This window comes from Antechinus flavipes, chromosome 5 (genome assembly GCF_016432865.1).
Source record: "Antechinus flavipes isolate AdamAnt ecotype Samford, QLD, Australia chromosome 5, AdamAnt_v2, whole genome shotgun sequence".
Taxonomy (NCBI): Eukaryota; Metazoa; Chordata; class Mammalia; order Dasyuromorphia; family Dasyuridae; genus Antechinus; species Antechinus flavipes.
The window spans coordinates 75,380,254-75,399,862 of record NC_067402.1 but is presented as its reverse complement, the minus strand read 5'-3'; the positions used below and the strand labels follow the sequence as shown (position 1 = coordinate 75,399,862).

At 34.4% G+C, this 19,609-nt stretch overlaps 1 protein-coding gene across 2 annotated transcripts in view; it reads left to right on the top strand.

Annotated features, from left to right (window-relative positions):
- Window positions 1-19,609, top strand: part of PFKP (phosphofructokinase, platelet) — a 77,427-nt gene that overhangs the window by 21,987 nt on the left and 35,831 nt on the right. For both annotated transcript variants that reach the window (XM_051962153.1, XM_051962152.1), the window contains exons 3-11: window positions 2,810-2,887; window positions 7,219-7,408; window positions 8,960-9,125; window positions 9,844-9,888; window positions 10,888-10,996; window positions 13,961-14,056; window positions 16,200-16,292; window positions 17,120-17,245; window positions 19,112-19,176. In XM_051962153.1, the coding sequence (XP_051818113.1) occupies window positions 2,810-2,887; window positions 7,219-7,408; window positions 8,960-9,125; window positions 9,844-9,888; window positions 10,888-10,996; window positions 13,961-14,056; window positions 16,200-16,292; window positions 17,120-17,245; window positions 19,112-19,176 (968 nt within the window). The remainder of the gene's footprint in view (window positions 1-2,809; window positions 2,888-7,218; window positions 7,409-8,959; window positions 9,126-9,843; window positions 9,889-10,887; window positions 10,997-13,960; window positions 14,057-16,199; window positions 16,293-17,119; window positions 17,246-19,111; window positions 19,177-19,609) is intronic.

Below are 19,609 nucleotides of genomic sequence, written 5' to 3'. Positions count from 1 at the left end.
TGTGTGTGTGTGTGTGTGTGTGTGTGTGTGTGTGTGTGTAGATGGTAGGATACAGATCTATATATATACATATATATGTTTTTATGTATAACATGTATACATACATATGCACACACATAACTTTAATTATAATCAAACATATGTGTGTGAGTGTGTGTGTAAATGGATGAGTGAACAGAGCACCCTGTTATTCTAGAGTAGAACTGAAAGTTTAAATAGGACAAGTCTTTGCTTTCATAGAGTTTTAAGCACAGTCGAAGTGTAAGATTGATATTCAGTTCTCATGCATAATGCTACCTGGTAAATGCATCAGATGTTGTTATAATATCTGGAGGCAGGAGAGGAGGGCCATCACCTTTCCAGAGAAGTTCAGTGCAGCTTTAAAGAATGAATAGAAGTCCAGCAGGCAGAGAGGGGCTATAGGCTTTTCTGCTTATGAGAAACAACCTGGCCATCATTAGGATAGGAAACATGATATGATTACCAAGGGTGGAGAGTTCAATTTGCCTAGGGTAATAAAGAGAGCTTGTGGAGAAAGGCAATATACATAACTATAGCCTTTGTTTTCTAGATGGCCTTGAATAGAGAAAAACTGGTTTGGGAATGTGGAGAGAGGAACATTAGCAGCTGAGAAGCTTAGCACTATCTCCCTTCTGAGGTGGTAGTGTAGCTGAATTTAGAAAACAAAAACAAACAAAAACACTTAGATATTATAAAAGGTAAGGAGAAAGTGCATTGTAGCTGAGATGAGCAGCCAGTTCCAAGATAGGGAAATAGAAAGGAGGAGATGGAAAGTTAAGTTGGAAAGTTAGAAAGAAAGTTTCATTAGACTATGCAGCCAGTGAAGAGAACTAAGGTAATGTAATGCAAAGAATTGTTGGAATCAGGTTGCAAAAGGCTTTAACTGAAGCGTAGGAGTGTTTTTTGTGGATTCCAGAAATAATAGGTAGTCAGTGGAGTTTACAGAATAGGGTAGTAGCATGGGGGTAGGAAGATAATCTTGAGTTTAACTGTATTTTGTTCCATTCATTTGTACACTTGAAGTAAGAGTAGGTTAAGAGATAGGAAAATGAATCAATTTTATTTTATACATGTTGAGTTTGGGAATCCTTTATATTTAGGAGAGGAAACAAGCATTTATACAGTATCTGCTATGTGCTAGGCGTTGTGCTAAGCATTTTATACAACTCTCATCTGACCCTCACAAGTGTTGCAAGGGAGGAATTATCCTGATCTCCACTAGGCTGCGGAAGAAGCTGAGGGGGACAGATTAAGTGGCTTGCCAAGGATCACAAAGCTATTAAGTAAGTGTGTGAGGCTAGATTTTAACTCAGGGTTTACTGACTATAGACTCAGCTCTGCCCACTGCCCAACTAAGAAAAGATGTCTCACAAGCTTCTTATGATGAAAGATTGGAATTCAGCAAAAATTGTGAGGTTTGATATATACTTGAACCCACTGGGAAAGATAAGATCTCCAAGGGAAATTATAGAGAGAAAAGACAAAAGAGAGTTTGGGATGGTGGGTCAAACTCAAATAAATGTGGAGGTCACTAAGCCACAAAAGGACCCCTACAGGCTGCATATTGATTTAGCCTTATAATGTAATATTGTTTATGTTTTATTATAGTTTTATTTCTTTTGTTAAATCTTCCCCGATTACATTTTAATTTGGTTTGGCCCATACTTGGGAGGATTGTGGGGCACATCTGACCTATGGAGCATGTTTGACACCTCTGGTTTGAAACATAGTCCCTGTGTTACATCCAGTGCTATAAGAATTTAGAGGATGAGATTGGGAAGATTTGAAGGAGATGTTGTTGAGCTCTCTAAAAACCTGCAGGGAAATTAAGAAGAGAGCCCAGAGATTACATAATCCAACTCCATCATTTTATAGCTGAGAAAACTGTAGCCTGAAGCCAGAAAAATGAAAGGATTTCCCAACACTTAGAAAAGTAAATAATTTCTAAGATCATTTTCAGCTCTAAATTTTATTTTATATATATATATACATATATATATATAATCTAAAATTCTAGTGTTGATTAAAATGTGATTGCAATTAAGGACAAAATGCTAATTAACCAAATACCAGTTAACTTTATTAACTTTTCCTCTTCAGCGCTATAATATTTTTCTTTTCCTAATGTAAATACTGGGAATAGATAAATAAGCAGAAAAAGAGGCTATCCTTTCCTTAAGGTGCCTACATTGTAATGGGGGAAAGAATATATAAAAGGAGGTGAAAGGAGGGAAGAGGAGAAATGTCACAAAAGCATGGAAGAGATAGTCCTGTGGAGAATTGAGTGATGCCTCAAAAGGAATTATCAGATATAGTATGGTCTTAGTCCAAAATAAACACTGTTTTTATTTATGTATTTCTGAAGTATTTTGTTTTCTTTGTAGGAAATCCAATAGCATAGCCTTAGTGTTGTTGTCTAAAAGTATCCAAAAACAAAACAAACAACAACAACAACAACAACAAAAACCCAAAAAACAAACCTATTTAAACTGACAGCACCTTAAATCACAAGACTTATTCAGGCTAAAGGAGGGATAATCTGCCTGCATTATTAAGTATTATCTAGAAGTAAATTAAAGACCAATCCAGAATTAGATTCCATTCACTAGAATTTGTTCATGGAGTTTTTTTGTAACATTACTTTTAAGCACTGGTTGTATTTTTCTGTCCTAGAATTCTCAGAAGCTTGATTTTATTTGATAGATGCATTTTGTACCATTTAAGTATCAAATTCTTATAAACATTTGCATCTATTTTTGTTCTGAAACTTTCTTTTTTCTTTTCTTAGGGTTATCAAGGCATGGTAGATGGAGGCAATAATATTGTTGAAGTTACCTGGGAATGTGTTTCCAGTATTCTCCAAGTGGTATGTAACTTTGTGTTTGTATATATTTAGCTCAAAATGAGCATGTTAACTATTATAGGACCTTTACTATTTTGAAATGTCTTATCTCAGCAATATACATATAGAAATGAACTAGACTTGAAAGATTCAGAATTACTTCAGCAGAGAAAGAGATAAAATATTAATATTTTGTCTAATCTAGGACTTGAGAGATTTGCTTTAGAAACATGAACAATTTCCCGAGTGTGGACCGCAACATAGTATTTCCACTCCTTCTGTTTTTGTCCACTTGCATTTTTGTTTTCCTTCTCAGGTTATTTTTACCTTATTTTTAAATATGATTTTTTTTGTGCAGCAAGATAACTGTATATATATATATATATATGTATATGTATATGTATATGTATATGTATATGTATATGTATATACACATACTTTAACATATTTAATATATATATTGGTCTACCTGCCATTTAAGGGAGGGGGTGAGGGGAAGGAGGGGAAAAGTTGGAACACAAGGTTTTGCAAGGGGCAATGCTGAAAAATTACCCATTCATGTGTCTTATAAATAAAAAGGCTATAATAAAAAAGAAAATATAAAAAGAAACATGAACATCTCCTCAAATTTACATGCCAATTACATTTTTCCGTTTGTTGCTTTTATGTTTTAATTACCTCTTCAAACCAAAATTTCATTTGCAGGATAATTTTATTTTACATATAAACAAACATGTATTGTGCAAAAAAAAAAACAAAAAAAACTCAGACTAAAAACAGAAAAAAATACGAGGAAAAAACAAACAAAAAGAAATAAAGGTGAAAATATTATGTTTCGATTCTTCATAGTTCTCTCTCTGAATGCAGATGGCATATTTCATCTCAAATCTAATGGAATTGTCTTGAATCATTGTATTATTGAAGAGTGCCAATTATTGTTAATGATTATTAATATTAAATTAATTATAATTATTGTTAATCATCACATAATCTTCTTGTTACTGTGTACAATGTTCTCCTGGTTCAGCATACTTCACTCAGCATCAGTTTATGTAACTCTTTTTAAGTTTTTCTGAAATCAATCTTCATTTCTTATAGAACTGTAATATTCCATTACATTCATATACCATAACTTATTCAGCCATTCCCCAAGTGGCAGACATCCACTCAATTTCTAGTAGAACTTGATATTTTAAAGATACAAGGTTGTTTTTCCAAGTACATTGGTATTTCCTTTGCCCATTTATCATGGATAATTATCTTCAGGAGAAAGAATGTCATGAAATTAGGATTTTCCATCTTCTCCATGTTGAAAAGGGAGATAAAGAAGCAGAACATGGAAGCCCTAGACCTTAGTAAGGTGTGTGGCACATAGGAAGTGCTTAATAACTACTTATTCACTGACTGCCCTTCTTTGAACCCTCTCAGTAAATAGATGCCTTCTCTTACCTGTTACTCTCTCTTTTCACATTTTTTTCTCTCTCCTGCTTCACAACGTGCCATATTTACTCATGGGGTCACTCCTTGGATGGAATAATTAAACCCACATTATCTCCCTCTTTCCAGGTTTGTCCCATCTTGAAGACTAGGTTCAAATTGACTTTCCCAGTTTCTTGTTGATTTGCCAATTAGGATTTAAGTCCTGATCCAATCCCTGGGGTTATTTAAAATGTGCCTAATATGACTCAAGCTTGCCATAATCCCTTATAATTGTGAAGATTACTTTGGCTTCCAATAAATACTTTTTTCTTCGGTGCTTTATTTCATGCTACTTGTTTTTAAACTCAGCTATGCCCAGGAATAGTTTAGAAGTTCTTGGGGCAGTAGATGGCATCCTTGTTTGGCTTGGGGCTGGACAGTGGTAGTCTTTTTCCGTTCATATGTCAGACAGAATATTTGCTAATTATAGCTGGCATTTCATCAATTGGTGAATAATTGAATGAATTGTGGTATATGATTGTGATGGAATAAAAACTGCACAAAGATATGAATCCTTAATTTTTATTGTGAAGAATTTTCTCTTTGTTCAAAGAATCTCAGTTAATACCTATAGTGTCAATATAATACAGGTTTTCAGAATGTTATACAACTTTTAAGTCTTTCATCTTTCATTCAATAATTCTTTTATCATCTTTTGAAGAAGCTTCTTAATGAAAATTAAGATTTTCTCTTCCATCAGCTGACTAGAGAAGTTTCAAAGAGAAAGGGACAGAAGGAGTATTCAAAGCAACAGTTGGCTTACCACCAGGAGATAATTAAGTTTTCAGTCATGTCTAGTTTTTTGTGATCCCATTTGAAGTTTTCTCAGCAAAGATACTGGAGTTGTTTGCCATTTTCTTCTCCAGCTCATTTTACAGATGAGAAAACTGAGGCAAACAGGATTAAGTGATTTGCTCATTAAACAACTAGTTTAGATTTGAACTTAGAAAGAGGAGTTTTTCTGATTTCAGGCCCATTATTCTATCCACTTTGCCACTTAACTAACTGCCTCATTGAATTAAATTCTGATGACCAAAAATTATTAGATGGAGTGGTGTGTGTTTATTTTTTTCCCCCTAACATCTTATTATTGGATTGGAATAAGCCTATAAGAGAAGCAATCACATTTCCATTCTGCTGGATGAGTAAGCAGTAAACTGTGTAGTATACAGAGGGGAGGGATGGAGGGAGAGTGAAAGGGAGAGAGGGGAGTAGAGGGAGAGAGTGGAAAAGTGCTACATATTCACATGTGTGAATGAATGAAGTTAGCAGTACTGCAGTTTAACATTCTAGCTTTTCTTCTATTGAGATTTTCCATGCAATTTGGAATATTTGTAGCTTACAGATTTCATTTCAGTATTATAAATTACACAATCCTACAATGATTTGACCTTGAGAATGTTTAGCAATCAAAAAAAAAAAAAAACCAACCTTTTTAGCCTCTGTGCTAATTATCTTTCAATTTAGTCCCTGAAATCCATCTTTACTATTTATAGTCATAATTTACTTATTTATTCCTATTATGAGAAGAGTACAATTCCTTGAGCAAGAGGAAGTATTGTTGGTAATAGAAATTATTTCTGAGCAAATTTGAATTTTTACTCTGGTGCAGACATTTAAATGATATTGAGTTTTTTAAAAATATATACTCCAGATAGTATCGTACCAACTTTTGTTTTAAAAGGAATAAAATGTTTCTAAAAGTCAGTATTAGATATATTTGTTTATGCATCAATGAATAAATATATCCACATGATCATAAGGGCTATTGAAGATTTATATCTCCTCTGGTATAAACAACTTTCTTCCAGCAAATGATCCTTTCTTTGTGCAGAAGTATTTCTGAAATTTTAGATTTAATCATGTTAAATGTATAGGGTAGTTCAGTATTTAAAGAAGGATCTAAGTAAATTGTTTTTAAGTGAAGAATCTTTTTGTGTTAGAGATAATTTTTTATTTCATATATTTTGGTTTTGGATTTTTAATGTCATTTTTTTGGGGGGTGGGAGAGGAGGCGGCTGAGGCAATTGGGGTTAAGTGACTTGCCCAGAGTCACACGGGTAAGAAGTGTTAAGTGTCTAAAGCCAAATTTGAACTCAGGTCTTCCTGACTTAAGGCTGGTGTTCTCTTCAATGTGCCATCTAGCTGCCCTGTCATTTTCTGTTAAAAAGAAAGCAAAGTGAAAAAAAGTCATCAGAGCATAAACCTTCCTTCCCTTTTCTTAATTTATATTGCGATCTGACTACAAAATATGTGAAGCTTTAGTTATCCAGGATGATTTTCTAAATAAGATACTCCCTTAAAATAGAGCATAATATCCAATTCAGGGAGGGGATGGAATTTTTTTCAGTGCTCCTATGATATGATTATAAAGCACTGATATTATTACTCTTCATTCTTTATTATTTCTGAATTTTTGGAAGCGCTTTGGGGGTTTATGTGTATTATAAAGAATAACATCTTATTGTATTGTTCCCCATTGTTGAGAAAAGAGATAAAATGGTTGTGTGCCTCTTCAAAAAAAAAAAATCCCCTGTAACAGTATAGTTATAATGTAGTAAAACCGTAAGCTTGTTTGAGGGCTTATCTCTATTATCTTTATATCTCCCCTGCATCTGGTTCAATTTGTTGGACATAGTTAGTTGAATGAATAGAATAAATGAATGAATGGAAACTCCTGTGCTTTTTATCTTTTATCTTAATATAGTTCAAGAATCTAAAGAGGAAGATTAACATATCTTTCTCACCACCTTCAGATGGCTGACCAGCAAGAAGAAATCTCTATGTTTTAGCCTTATGTATATATATAAGTGGGATTATGCATATGTCTTTCTATTTAGAAGGAGATAAATGAATGGGATTTTTTTTTTCCCCAGGGAGGAACAGTCATTGGCAGTGCACGTTGCCAAGCATTCCGTACTCGGGAAGGTCGCTTACAAGCAGCTTATAACTTGATTCAAAAGGGAATTACTAACTTGTGTGTGATTGGTGGAGATGGAAGCTTAACAGGAGCCAACCTTTTCCGTGAGGAATGGAGTGGACTATTGGAAGAATTGGCTAAAACTGGTACATTTATTCCTTTCTCTTGTCTTCTACTGCCTACAGAAAACCACCTTTTTAAATAGCAACTTTTAGTAACTGGGAGTAGGTTTTGTTATGTTAACATGTGAGAATTTCGATTTAGCCCACTGATTTAGAGCATTCTTTTAAAGCCTCTTAGTTCAATCCAATAGGGTTGGAAGTTAAACTCAGACTTTCCTTTGCCACTCTGCTTAGTTGTTCTGCAGAGAATTTCTAAAAATCTTAAGTTATGGGATATAATGGAATTCGTTTTCCTATAGCCCATACTTGAGATGTGTGTATGTGTATGCATGTGTGTGTGTATATACATATATATACAACATATGTATATTATTGTTGTTCAATCATTCCTTGAAGTAGCAAATATGGACAGGGAAAGGTTTGGAGTTGGGCAGAAGCAATTACCAACCAGTGTTATAAATTAGCTGAGCATAAAGAACGTCTGACAAATGGTAACAAGCCAGAGCCAAATTTGTACTTTTCCTTTTCCATTTTTTAATGTTTTGTGCTCTTTTATAAAACAGATAGACAAACATATAAATGTTTCTCTTCCCCTTCTACTCTCAGAGCTTTCTCTTATTCCTTGCTGCCCATACTTCTAGTAAGAAGCATATATAAAATCTTTGAGTGTCTAGGAAATGCTTCAATTTTCTAAGACAAATTTTCATATATTATTGGACATTGAATGTCTGGAAAGAAGAGAGGGAGATAAGAAGGGAGGAAATACTGGGGGTATAAATACAATGAAGGAGAACAATTCCTGCCTATTCTAATGGAAGAAAGAAGGCAATACACAAAACTGAGGAACTTAATATTTTAAAGGAAGAACATAATACACATTCTAACTGAGAATACACAATTGAAAAGAAGACCTGCCTTTGAAGTCCAGAAAGTCAGGAACAGGCCCAAGAAGGTCATAAAGTGAGATCAGTAATATGGGAACATTAAAAATATAGCCAATTGCAATTTTTGCATTGCTTGAACTTCAAGGACACAAGTAATAATAATTCTGGTTTCTGTAGCATGTTGAAGCTTACAGAGTGCATGTCTTGTAACAACTTTGTGAGGGAGCCAATAGCACAAGTTTTAGAAATTGTGACTTTCTTTCACAAAAATGAGTTGAAAGCAGTATTTGAAGCCAACTCTCCTAATGCCAAGTTGTATTCTTTTTATTACACCAATCTGAAGAGCAGCTAATTCTATGAAAATTTTTTTTTTGCTTGATAAGCCTTAAAAAATTATTCCAAAAATTTTTGAGAATGAGGAAATAATTTTTCCCCTGAGTCAATTGGGGTTAAGTGACTTGCCCAGGGTCACACAGTTAGGATGTGTTAAGTGTCTGAGGTCAGATTTGAACTCAGCTCCTACTAACTTCAGGACCAGTGTTCTATCCACTACACCATCTAGCTGCCCCAATGAGGAGTTAATTTAAATGAGTATATAGTTTCTCACACAAGATCATTTTTCTTTAAATATTGTGTTTATCTTGGAATATCCAGATGTAGTTACCATGAAACTGTATATATTTTTAAACAGGTAAAATTGAAAAGGAAGCTGTGAAGAAATATGCTTACCTCAACATTGTGGGGATGGTGGGCTCCATAGATAATGACTTCTGTGGGACGGATATGACAATTGGCACTGACTCTGCTTTGCACAGAATCATTGAAGTTGTGGATGCCATTATGACCACTGCCCAGAGGTAAAACATAGAAAGAAATGGACGGAGAGAACAGAACTAGGCAAAGTAATTGCTCAGATTTGAATGCTGACAAAACATGTCCAAGCAAAATGGGATGCCAGGTCACAAGGGGAATATCTAAGTAGCCCAGGACTCATGATATCCTAGTAACAGCTTAAGTGTTTGAAACTATGGGAGTAAGAAAATGAGTCTGTGACTTATTTATTTTTCCTTTTGTGCTTGGTCCCCAAGTCTCCCTTTTTTAGGAAATTTCACCAGCATTTTCTTCTGTTTTCATCACAACCATCCAAGCACCCTACTTCTGGGTTCCTTTTATGGGGATATGTCCAATTAATGGTTCTTTATATTGGAAATAAGTTTATCCAAATTTGTTCACTCCCCTGAAATAAGCATAAGAAAGTTTTCTAGAAACAAATTTAAATAATCACATCTTGTGAATATGTTTTTAAAATAAAAAAATAAGTGTGTATCTTGAAAAATAGCAGTTTTTCAATGAGTTGAGAGACTATTTCATACTGAATGTTTTGAAGCATCTGCATGAATAAACAGATTTGCATTTGTAGAGAATGAATCTGTACATGGCCAATTTATATACCTCTAGTGACTGTAGAATTATATTCTTACTTTTATTCTGACTTATTCCTCTATCTTTCAGTTTGGTTTTCATACCAGTATCAGGATTAATTATGTTTCTATACCTTATTTTTTTGTCTTACAGTCACCAGAGGACCTTTGTTCTGGAGGTTATGGGAAGACACTGTGGGTATGTGTTTAGAAAATAATATAATTTAGAGACATTGGAAATCACCATGTTTAAATCTCCTCATTTTACAAATGAGGAAACTGAGCCCCAGAAGTAAAGTCACATACTTTTAGTTGTTGGAAGACCCAGCAGTAGAATCCAGGACTCTTGATTCTTCTTTGAGTACATTTTTTATTATATTACTCTGTTGTTATTATTGTCCAGTGTATACTTAACTTCACAATATATCTGATCTCAATGAAGTTGGTGTGTCTTCCATCAAAATAGATCAGATCTCACTCACACCTTCTCATCCTGTGTAGTTTTTGTCTAAGTCTTCTCAGAGATCCTCCCTAACTATTCTGCTCAGAATGGGGCATTCTTGGGGGTATAAATATAATCTAATACAATACCTCTCATTCTCAATATATGACAATTCCTACTTTTCTGATCACTCAATTTCTTAATGATACTTTTTATATTACTTTCTCTACACAATATCATCAATGATTTAAAGAAAAATTTAGACAGTGAGAACTGTCTTAAAAAAAATTGGGTTTGTCTCAAGAGATAATACATTCTTCCACATTTTAGGTCTTTAGGTAAAGGCAGGGTAGATTGACCCCTTTTGGGGTACAACATCAAATAGATTCTTCTTTAGCTTGCTGTAGTTGCCTTCTAGGTGTCTTCCAAATCTGAAATTCTTAGTCTATAATATGCTGTGGAGTACTTAATCCTGCCATCTATCTTTGTCTGACTATTGAATTAGTTGCAATTTCAACTCTTTAGGTTTGGGGATTTTCTATAATTCACAACCATTTAACATTTTAGGAAAAGACGATTGATGGGGGAAAATAGTTTAGGGTTTTTCTCCACTGCCTCCCTCCATATATACCAAAAGTATATAATTTGGGTTTGCCCAAATGCTGTCCAATCTGCTTCTTCCTCCCATTCAATTCTCAGTCTAGTACAATGTCACCTACAAAGTGTAATGTCTGCCTTATGCTGTTTCCTTAATAGATATCTAGCTCTTGTGAGTGCCCTGGCTTGTGGTGCAGATTGGGTATTTATTCCTGAATACCCACCAGAAGAAGGCTGGGAGAAGCTTCTCTGTACTAAACTATTTGAGGTGAATAAATGATTTTAATGTCACTTGCTATATATGTTGTTTTCACATGTTCATATGTTTAAGTTGTACTTTCTATAATGGAAAAAAAAATCTTTTTCCTAGAACTACTAATAAATTATTTAGTCTAGATAATGAGTCTTGTCTGTGGGTTCTGGCTTTTGAGACCAGATTTAGCCTGAAAACCTACTTGGTTTTCCATTAGCTTGGCATATCACCAATTATCTTACCCAGAATGGGACTATTTTCTTATATCATCCTAATTCCTCATTAATATTACATGGAAAATGTTCTCTGTTCATTAACTATATTTTTTCATTATGGTTTAAACTTTTCAATTTTATTGGCTTCTCGTTAATTATGTTGTACTTTTCTCATTTTCATGTTGTGAAAGGTTTTTTTTTTAATTATTCCATGAGAATATTTGTTAAATTAGAATGTCTAGCAAAAGATTAAAAAATACTTTCTTATATATTAATGGGTCTAATTATGGGATAAACCCAATGGAGTTCGAGAACAGAAGCTCAATATTTGCATTAGTTGTCTGTCCTTTCTTATCTGTTCTTCATTTGAATATATTTTAATATTTTATCACAGAACTTATTGTATAAATACAGGAGAACTGAAGACATTTGCAAAAGGAGATCAGAAGTGTCTATCTTAGTTATTTCACTATCTACAGTAATTACTGGATTGTATATCATTAATCCACAAGTCTATAGAATATCAGTTCTATATATCATTCACTAGTTAAGCCCTAGCCTTGAAAGACTTTATAATATAAAAATTATATATTAAAATGCCCAGAAAAAGGAGGAGGAAGAATTCTTTGGGAGAGTATGAAGTATTATGGAATAAGTAAAGACATTTTAATGTTCTAAGATTATGTGTGTGTGTGTAAAAACTTGATTTCAGCATTATTTTAGAATTTTGTATCAAACTTACAGAGTTTGTTTAATTTTTTGAAGTAGTAGATTTCTCCAGTAGTATGTGGGTTTGGGGATGAGGGGGTATTATTCAGCTCAAGCACGATGTGCATTCCTGTAGAATTCTGCCTTGGATTGTGCAGTTGTTTTAATTTTTCTTAGAATTATCCATGTTTGATTTAATTTTATTTGATTTAACTTAATTTACATTTACACTTTGGAAATGGATCAGAGTTTTAAAATTTGAATGTTTTTGTAATTTCTACTATAGCTACAGCCAGAAGTTATTTTCATAGACTATACATTTTAAATTCCCTATCCTCATCAACAATTGACACTCCTAGGACTAACATTAGCATAGTATTTTAAAAGAGAAAAACAGGCAACTGTCAAATTTTGAGGCTTTTAAAAAAAATGTGTTAGTGTGCTTGTTTTATCTTCCCCATTAGATTTTAAGGTCCTTGAGGGCAAGTTCTTTACTTCTCTGAGTCCTAGAGTGTCTTATACATAATTTACTCTAGAAATATTTGTTAATTGAATTGAAAGGATGTAAATGGCAGGACTTGACAATTTGGTTCTTCCTTTTGAACATTTACACATTCAAAGAATTACTTGAATGCCTTCCATATGCATAATAAACCACTGTGTTAAGCCCTTCTCATGAAAGAGCCTTAGATAAAGAAGAGGAGAAATGAGGTAAGACTAGATCACAGATTAAATGTACTACAAAATGGAATACTGTTAAGTTTCATAAGAGAAGGACATAATGGTACTCAGGGGAAATGAGAAAAGAGAAATTCTATTTTGGAGGAGTAATTCAGTTTCATTTTGGCTTCATAAAGGACATGCTATTAGAATCCCTGAGTTTGGTAGGATATTGACTGGTAGAAATAAAGCAGGGAAATGGAGAGGCATCCCCAGGTGTAAAGAAAAATATGAACAAATATATTATAGCAGGGAAAAAAATCTATATCCTGTTTGGGAAATAGAAAGTCCAGTTTGACAAGGCCATATGTGTTTTGCTAAATAAGGCTGAAAAAAACAGATGGGTACCAATGAATACAATGCTAAGTACAATGAAGAAAGTGTTTTAGCATCAGAATGATGGAAATGGAAACTTAAATGGGAATTAATCTGAGAGCTGGGTGTAGACTGAATTGGAGAAGAGAGAAACTGAGTAGTGGGGGGGAAATTGCATGACATCTTTTTCAGTAATCTTGGTGAGAAGTAATAAAGTATTAAGCAAAGGTGATATCAATGGGAATAGAAGAGAGAAGGTAGTTTTGGAGGAAATTTTTGTTGCTCAAGTCATTTCAGGTGTGTCCAATTCTTCACGATCCCATTTAGGGTTTTCTAGGCAAAGATACTGGACTGGTTTGTCATTTCCTTCTCTAATTGATTTTATGGATGAGGAAACTGAGACAGACAGGGTTAAGAGACTCGTCCAGGGTCACACTCCAGTAAATATCTGAGGCCAGATTTGAATACAAGAAGATGAGCCTGATTCCAGAGCCAGCACGCTATATCTACTGCACCATCTAACCACCTAGGCTCACAACTAAGAAGTATCTGAGACTGTAGTTGAACTCAGATCTTCCTGGTTCTCCTGGCTCAGCTCCAGTGCTGTATCCACTGTTCCACCTACCTGCCCAACCTGGAGAAAATAGTAATAGGCAAATGATTGAAAATGGAGGGCAGGTAGAAAAAAGGTAACTGGATGAATGGGTGAATGGTTGTTCCCTTCTGAAACATCCTCTCTAAAACAACACAATTTGAGAAAAGCATGAAGCCCTGATCATTTCTTTAAAAATTATGTCTGTTCTGTCCACAAACTTTTCTCAGATCCTTAACAAACATAGACTGGTACCACAAAAGGTGATTTTGTTTATTCTCTGGAGTCCAAAGGGAGGAAGAAACAGGAAAAAGAAGTTCTTTTAGTAGGAGATGGGTTAATTGAATTTGCGTTGGAAAAGTGGGACAAGAGAATTAAGACTTCCCATTGGGTCAGGTCTTTGAAAAATGTTATTTTCTTTTCCTATAGAACCGTGCCAACAAGAAGAGGCTGAACATCATAATTGTTGCAGAAGGGGCGATTGATATCCATAATAAACCTATTACTTCAGAGAAGGTTAAGGATGTAAGTAGTCAGCCTTTACTATAATGCTTCTGAGAAGTTATCTCTTATAGATATTTATTTTTATAAATCCTCACAAAAATAACACCTTCCAGTGATGGTAAGAAGCATCTAATTTATACAGCAGAACAATATATGCTAAGAATAAAGATAGATGCTCATGAGAATATGATGTTTTTCCTTATAATTAGGATTTCCATTGGAGGTATAAGTACAGATTTTAACAGCAGAAAGATTATTCTTTTTAAAGCAACAAGTAACTTTTATTTTATCCTAGCATCCCCAGTGCATAGCACTGTGCTTATCATGTAACGGTATAGATGTGGATGATAGCTCACATTTATATAGCTCTCTAAGGCTTACCAGTCACTTCCTTTTTATTTTCATCACATTTGATCTTCACAAAGACCCTGTGAAGTAGATGCTATTGTAAACCCCATTTTACAGATAAGGAAGAAGCCTATGGTCTCCTTGCTACATCTTCTAGATGAGAGAGCAATGTAGGTCAGCTATTCTACAACTCTCCACTCAATCGGAAAGTTGTCTAAATCTTAATATACTGGAGATCTAAGCACCCAAGGTCACACAATGAGTATTTGTCAGTAACAAAAGCAGAGCTTGTTGGATTAAATTGTAATGGCTGGAACACTTTAGTGTCCTCTCTTGGTTACCTTCTAGCCTGGAGCAATCAACTCAAAGGCTTGTCTGGGAATACAGCCATCTTGAATTTATTGAAAGTGAGTCACCATGTTATTTGCAAGTCTGAAGAAAGAACCTACTACACTGGGCTTTTTTGTTGGGCTGCTCTGGCTGGTACCACACATCTATCAGTACAAACCTGCCTCCCCAGAGGCTTCTTAGTTTATCTCACAGGATTGCTGTTATTGCAAGGCTCTATGAAGTAAGCAAGCATTGGGAAGCACAAGCAAATTCTTGGAGGTGGTTAGGACTGTAGGACAGGGTGAGGCACAAAGGAGGATCTGGGCTTCAGCTTCACAACTACCTTCATTGTTCAAGTTGGTTGTATCTGTCTCCACTGACTTTATTAACAAGATCAAAAACTGACAATTTTTGGTTGAAATTGAAAATTTGAATTTTATTTACTAAGCATCTACTTTATTTTTAACATAAATTGTGCTGTAATAAATTGGGTTCCACTATTCTTAAACATTTAAATTTAGAGGACATTTGCCAGTGTTTGTAGGAAATGATATTTGACTCTAACTTCAGTTTTACATGAAGCTCAAAGACATTTCTTAAGTTTTGTTTTGTTTTGTTTTCCTATCCCATTCTATTGTGTTTGAGGCAGTTGTGTATATTCTGTAATCACAGACTGTTACAACTGGAAAAAACCAAAGGCAGAACTAGTCTAGTCTCTTCATTTCACTTTTGGGGAAATTGGAATGAAGTTCTTTGTGTAACTTTTCTCATCTGGTTAGTACTGGATTTCAGGAACTAGAATTGAGGTATCCTGACTGGTACAGTGATCTTTCAGCTGTGATATGCTGCCTCATAAGCAAATACAGATCTTTGATTTCATCAGCTTTTATAATTTAGAAGGCAAATGCTATAGCATTGACTGAGGGCTTTGGAGATCATGACTTATTTGCTCAAGGTCACTTCTGATAAGTATCAAAGGTAGGATTTAAACTTGTCTTCCTGATAACATGCCTAGCCCTCAATGAATGTCATACTTCTTACACCATACTGTCTCAAAGTTTGCAAAATGTTAGGCAATTTAGATGATTAGAAGAAAATTTGCAGTCTCTTAATTCTCATTTTGTATATGAATATACACTGTTGAACTTTTAATATATAACTTTCTTCTTTGACCTTCTTGGGCAATAAAGTATTTTTGTTTGTTTTGTTTGTTTTTTTCCCCCAAGAACAATTTTGAATAGATTTTTAGTTTACCATCTTACCTCAGAGGGGGAAAACTAGAGATTCAATATTTTCTAGTCATATCTAGAGATAAGAAAGTGTTTTTTAAAGCAACCTCAAAACACATTTCCCTCAGTTAAGATGTAAAGTATTATCTTTTACTACATACTATTCTTGTGTTATTCTTATGAATGTTATTCAAATAACACACAGCTCCCTGTTGCAACATTATGTTTCCTCATCAAAATGATGAATTTTTCTGTAGCTTGTAGTTAAACAACTGGGATATGATACTCGTGTGACAATTCTTGGACATGTCCAAAGAGGAGGAACTCCTTCTGCTTTTGACAGGATTCTGGTAAGTTTGTAGGAGTAATTACCCCCTTTTATTTAGCATGCTTCCAAGAAAAAGTCTATTTTGGGATATTCAAAGGAACAAAACCTCAATCTTGTTAAATAGTAGATATACTGGCTAACATTCAGGATGAGTACCCTAATAGGACCATTTGGCAAAGTGTAGAATGTTCCATTTCTGGTCAAGTTAGGAACTCCATCATCTGAGACATTAATGGTCTCTTGTTCTTGTTTTGAAGTCAGCTTGAGACTAGCCAGCTTAACTAAGAAAAGTAAATCAAACCCAAAGAGTCTAAAAAATAAATACTAAGAGGCATCCTTATTCATTACCATAATAGCCGGGGGACTAGTGAGAGTGGATTCTAAAAGTCTATATTGGAACAGCTAAGGACTTGCTAAGAAACATAGAATAAGAGAATAAAAAAATTATCTAGATTGAGGATACATGGGTTCATTTACTTGCTTTAATTTTCCTCAATCTCAGGAATCCTGAGTGAGGTGTACTCTTTTTGCTAAAATGAAACTGGCAGGTTAAGGAGGGGTTAAAGACCATTAACAAATAATTAAGGCTTTCTCCTTTTCCATAAAGGAAAAGTCTTTAAAAAAAAAAAAGGAGCATGTGAATAACTATCCACGTATTTTGTATAAGGCACAAGTACAAATGATTCATTTATTCATGATGATATTCAGAACCTATACCCTGAGAATGGCAAACATTTGAGATGGTAGACTATTTCCAAAGATCCGAAAGGTACTAATCAACTTTTCCCAGATGTCTTTTTTCATGTGATATCTTTGGATCTCACGTTTTTAACATTATTTCCTTTCTAGGCAAGTCGCATGGGTGTTGATGCTGTACTGGCCCTTCTTGAGGCTACACCAGATACCCCTGCATGTGTTGTTTCCCTGTCTGGAAACCAGTCTGTGCGTCTGCCCCTGATGGAGTGTGTGCATATGGTAAGTTTTTGGGATGGGGCCAACTGGTGGTTCCAGTTAATTGAGTGGACTGGGAAAGTGATGGGTGACAATTAGTGACTGTTACTAACTGAACTAAACAACAGTCTGAGTGAAGCCTTTCTGTTTTGTCATTCATTGAACAGAGAAAAAGCAAATTGAAGTCTCCAACATACTAATAAATGAACTAAGGAATATATAGTAATAGTAGTTTAATACCAAAACATAGCTAGGCCCCAAGTAATGTGAATAATTATTCTTGTGAAGTGGTTTCATGTATTTGAAATTACTATTATAAGTTATAATTATCAAAAATGTGGTAATTGGTTCCATTCCAATGGACATATTCAGTGTGAATTCATATAATGCAACCACTTCACTGAATTCATTATTCTCATTTTTAATTACTCTTTTGTGAAACTATATAGATTAATATCACTTTATTTAATTTTGTAATTTTCATCTGCATCATCTTAGTTACAATCTGTGAGATACTTTTTAATAATCTCATCTAAATTAGTTATTTTTGTTTTTGTTGTTTTAAAATGAATCTTGGCATCTTTGAGTTTCCAAAAGGATGAGTCAGTAATGATTTAGTGAGCAACAGTTCCATTCTAGGTGCTGAGAGAATTCAAAAGAAATATGCAAGAACCATCCCCTGAAGAGATTTTAGAATATTGCTGGGGAGATGGGGCATGCACATACAAAACAGAGCACAGCATGAAATAGTATATAATCAGGCACTAAATTATGTGGTATTGAAGTTTGTAGAGAGGAGACAGCTGAACAATAACATGTCTCAAAGTCAAAGAATATTTAAAACAGTACACCCAGAGCTAAACAAATCTGTTAGGTGAGCTGATATGTCAGTACATGGATTTACCAGCACAGACATTATTTTTGCTAGGATACAATGTGACCCTTCTATTTTTCCTCATTTGAAATAATTCTTATCCTGTCCTTTCATAAATAGTCTGGCAACAGTGTCTTTTACAATATCAGCTCTTAATTGCAAGATGAATAGGACTGAATAAAGCCAGTTTCCTGGCCAGCAAGAAATATGAAAATGATGGACATTGAACCTGAGGGAGCATTTTGGGCTCATTGAAAGCACTGAAAGTTTTCTAAAAGCTGTTTAGCCTTCTGCCATCCCCCTATTAAATCTTAGGCTCAAATCCTTGAGCAGGGACATTTAAATGACTAAGATACAAAAAAAAAAAAAAAAAACAAAACTGATAATACTGTCTGTCTACTGCCTTGGGGATAGGGGTGGGGAGGCAGTCAGATGACAATAATAAGAATGATATTCATTTCTGATTTTAACACTTGACATTTTACAGTATCCTTTAAAATCAGGTAAAATAGCAATGGAGTCACATTGTGATCATTAACAGTAGCTATCACATCATCCCTCACTGCAAGACTCAGTCTTGTCTACATCTATTCAGTGTGGCCATGGTAACCATGTCTATGGACTGAACATTATGTTGCCATATCAAATTTTTAATATATGGGCCGCCAAATCTGTCTACATTACATTCTGAAAAGGGAAAAAAAGGAAGCAAACTGTTTCTTCTTGTTGCTGTTGTTCAGACGTGTCCAACTTTTTGTGACCCCCTTTGGGGTTTCTTGGCAAAGAGTAGTTTGCCATTTTTTTCTCCAGCCAATTTTACCAGATGAGGAAACTAAGGTAAACAGAGTTAAGTGATTGACTGGGGTCACACAGCTAGTTAGAGTCTGACCAAATTTGAACCCATACAAATGATTCTTCCTGACTTCAGATCTGCTGTTCTATTCCCTTTATTACATTAGAAAATATCTTGTATTTTGATATTTTTTAAACTTTTACTCTTTTGTTTTTTTTTTAAGACTCAGGAAGTTCAGAAGGCAATGGATAATTGCCAGTTTGCTGAGGCTGTGAAGCTTCGAGGAAGGTGAGTTGATTTGGAGAATACAGAGGAACTAAATGTTGTCCCTGGCTAAGATTCTTAGAAAGGGAGATATTGCATATTAAACAAAATTTTAAAATAAATTAAAATTGAATAAAAATCTTATTTTTAGTGATTCCCATAGTCATTCTCTATAGAATTACATAGAATTCATCTGCCTATACTCTGAACTCAGTGTCAGAAGAGACAAATGATTTTCCAAACAACAACTAATGAAAGTATGTGATAAGAATTCCTTGAAAGCCAAGTTATATCACAATTGAAATATATATTAATCATGTTGCAAGGCTTTAAAAAATGAACTGAAAACTATCAGAATGATAATAAGTCTTCCAAGATGTGAGAGATGGTCTTGTGGACTCTTCTCTGGAATCCATATTCTGCAGTTGGTATAATCAGGGTGAGGATTTACAGGCAA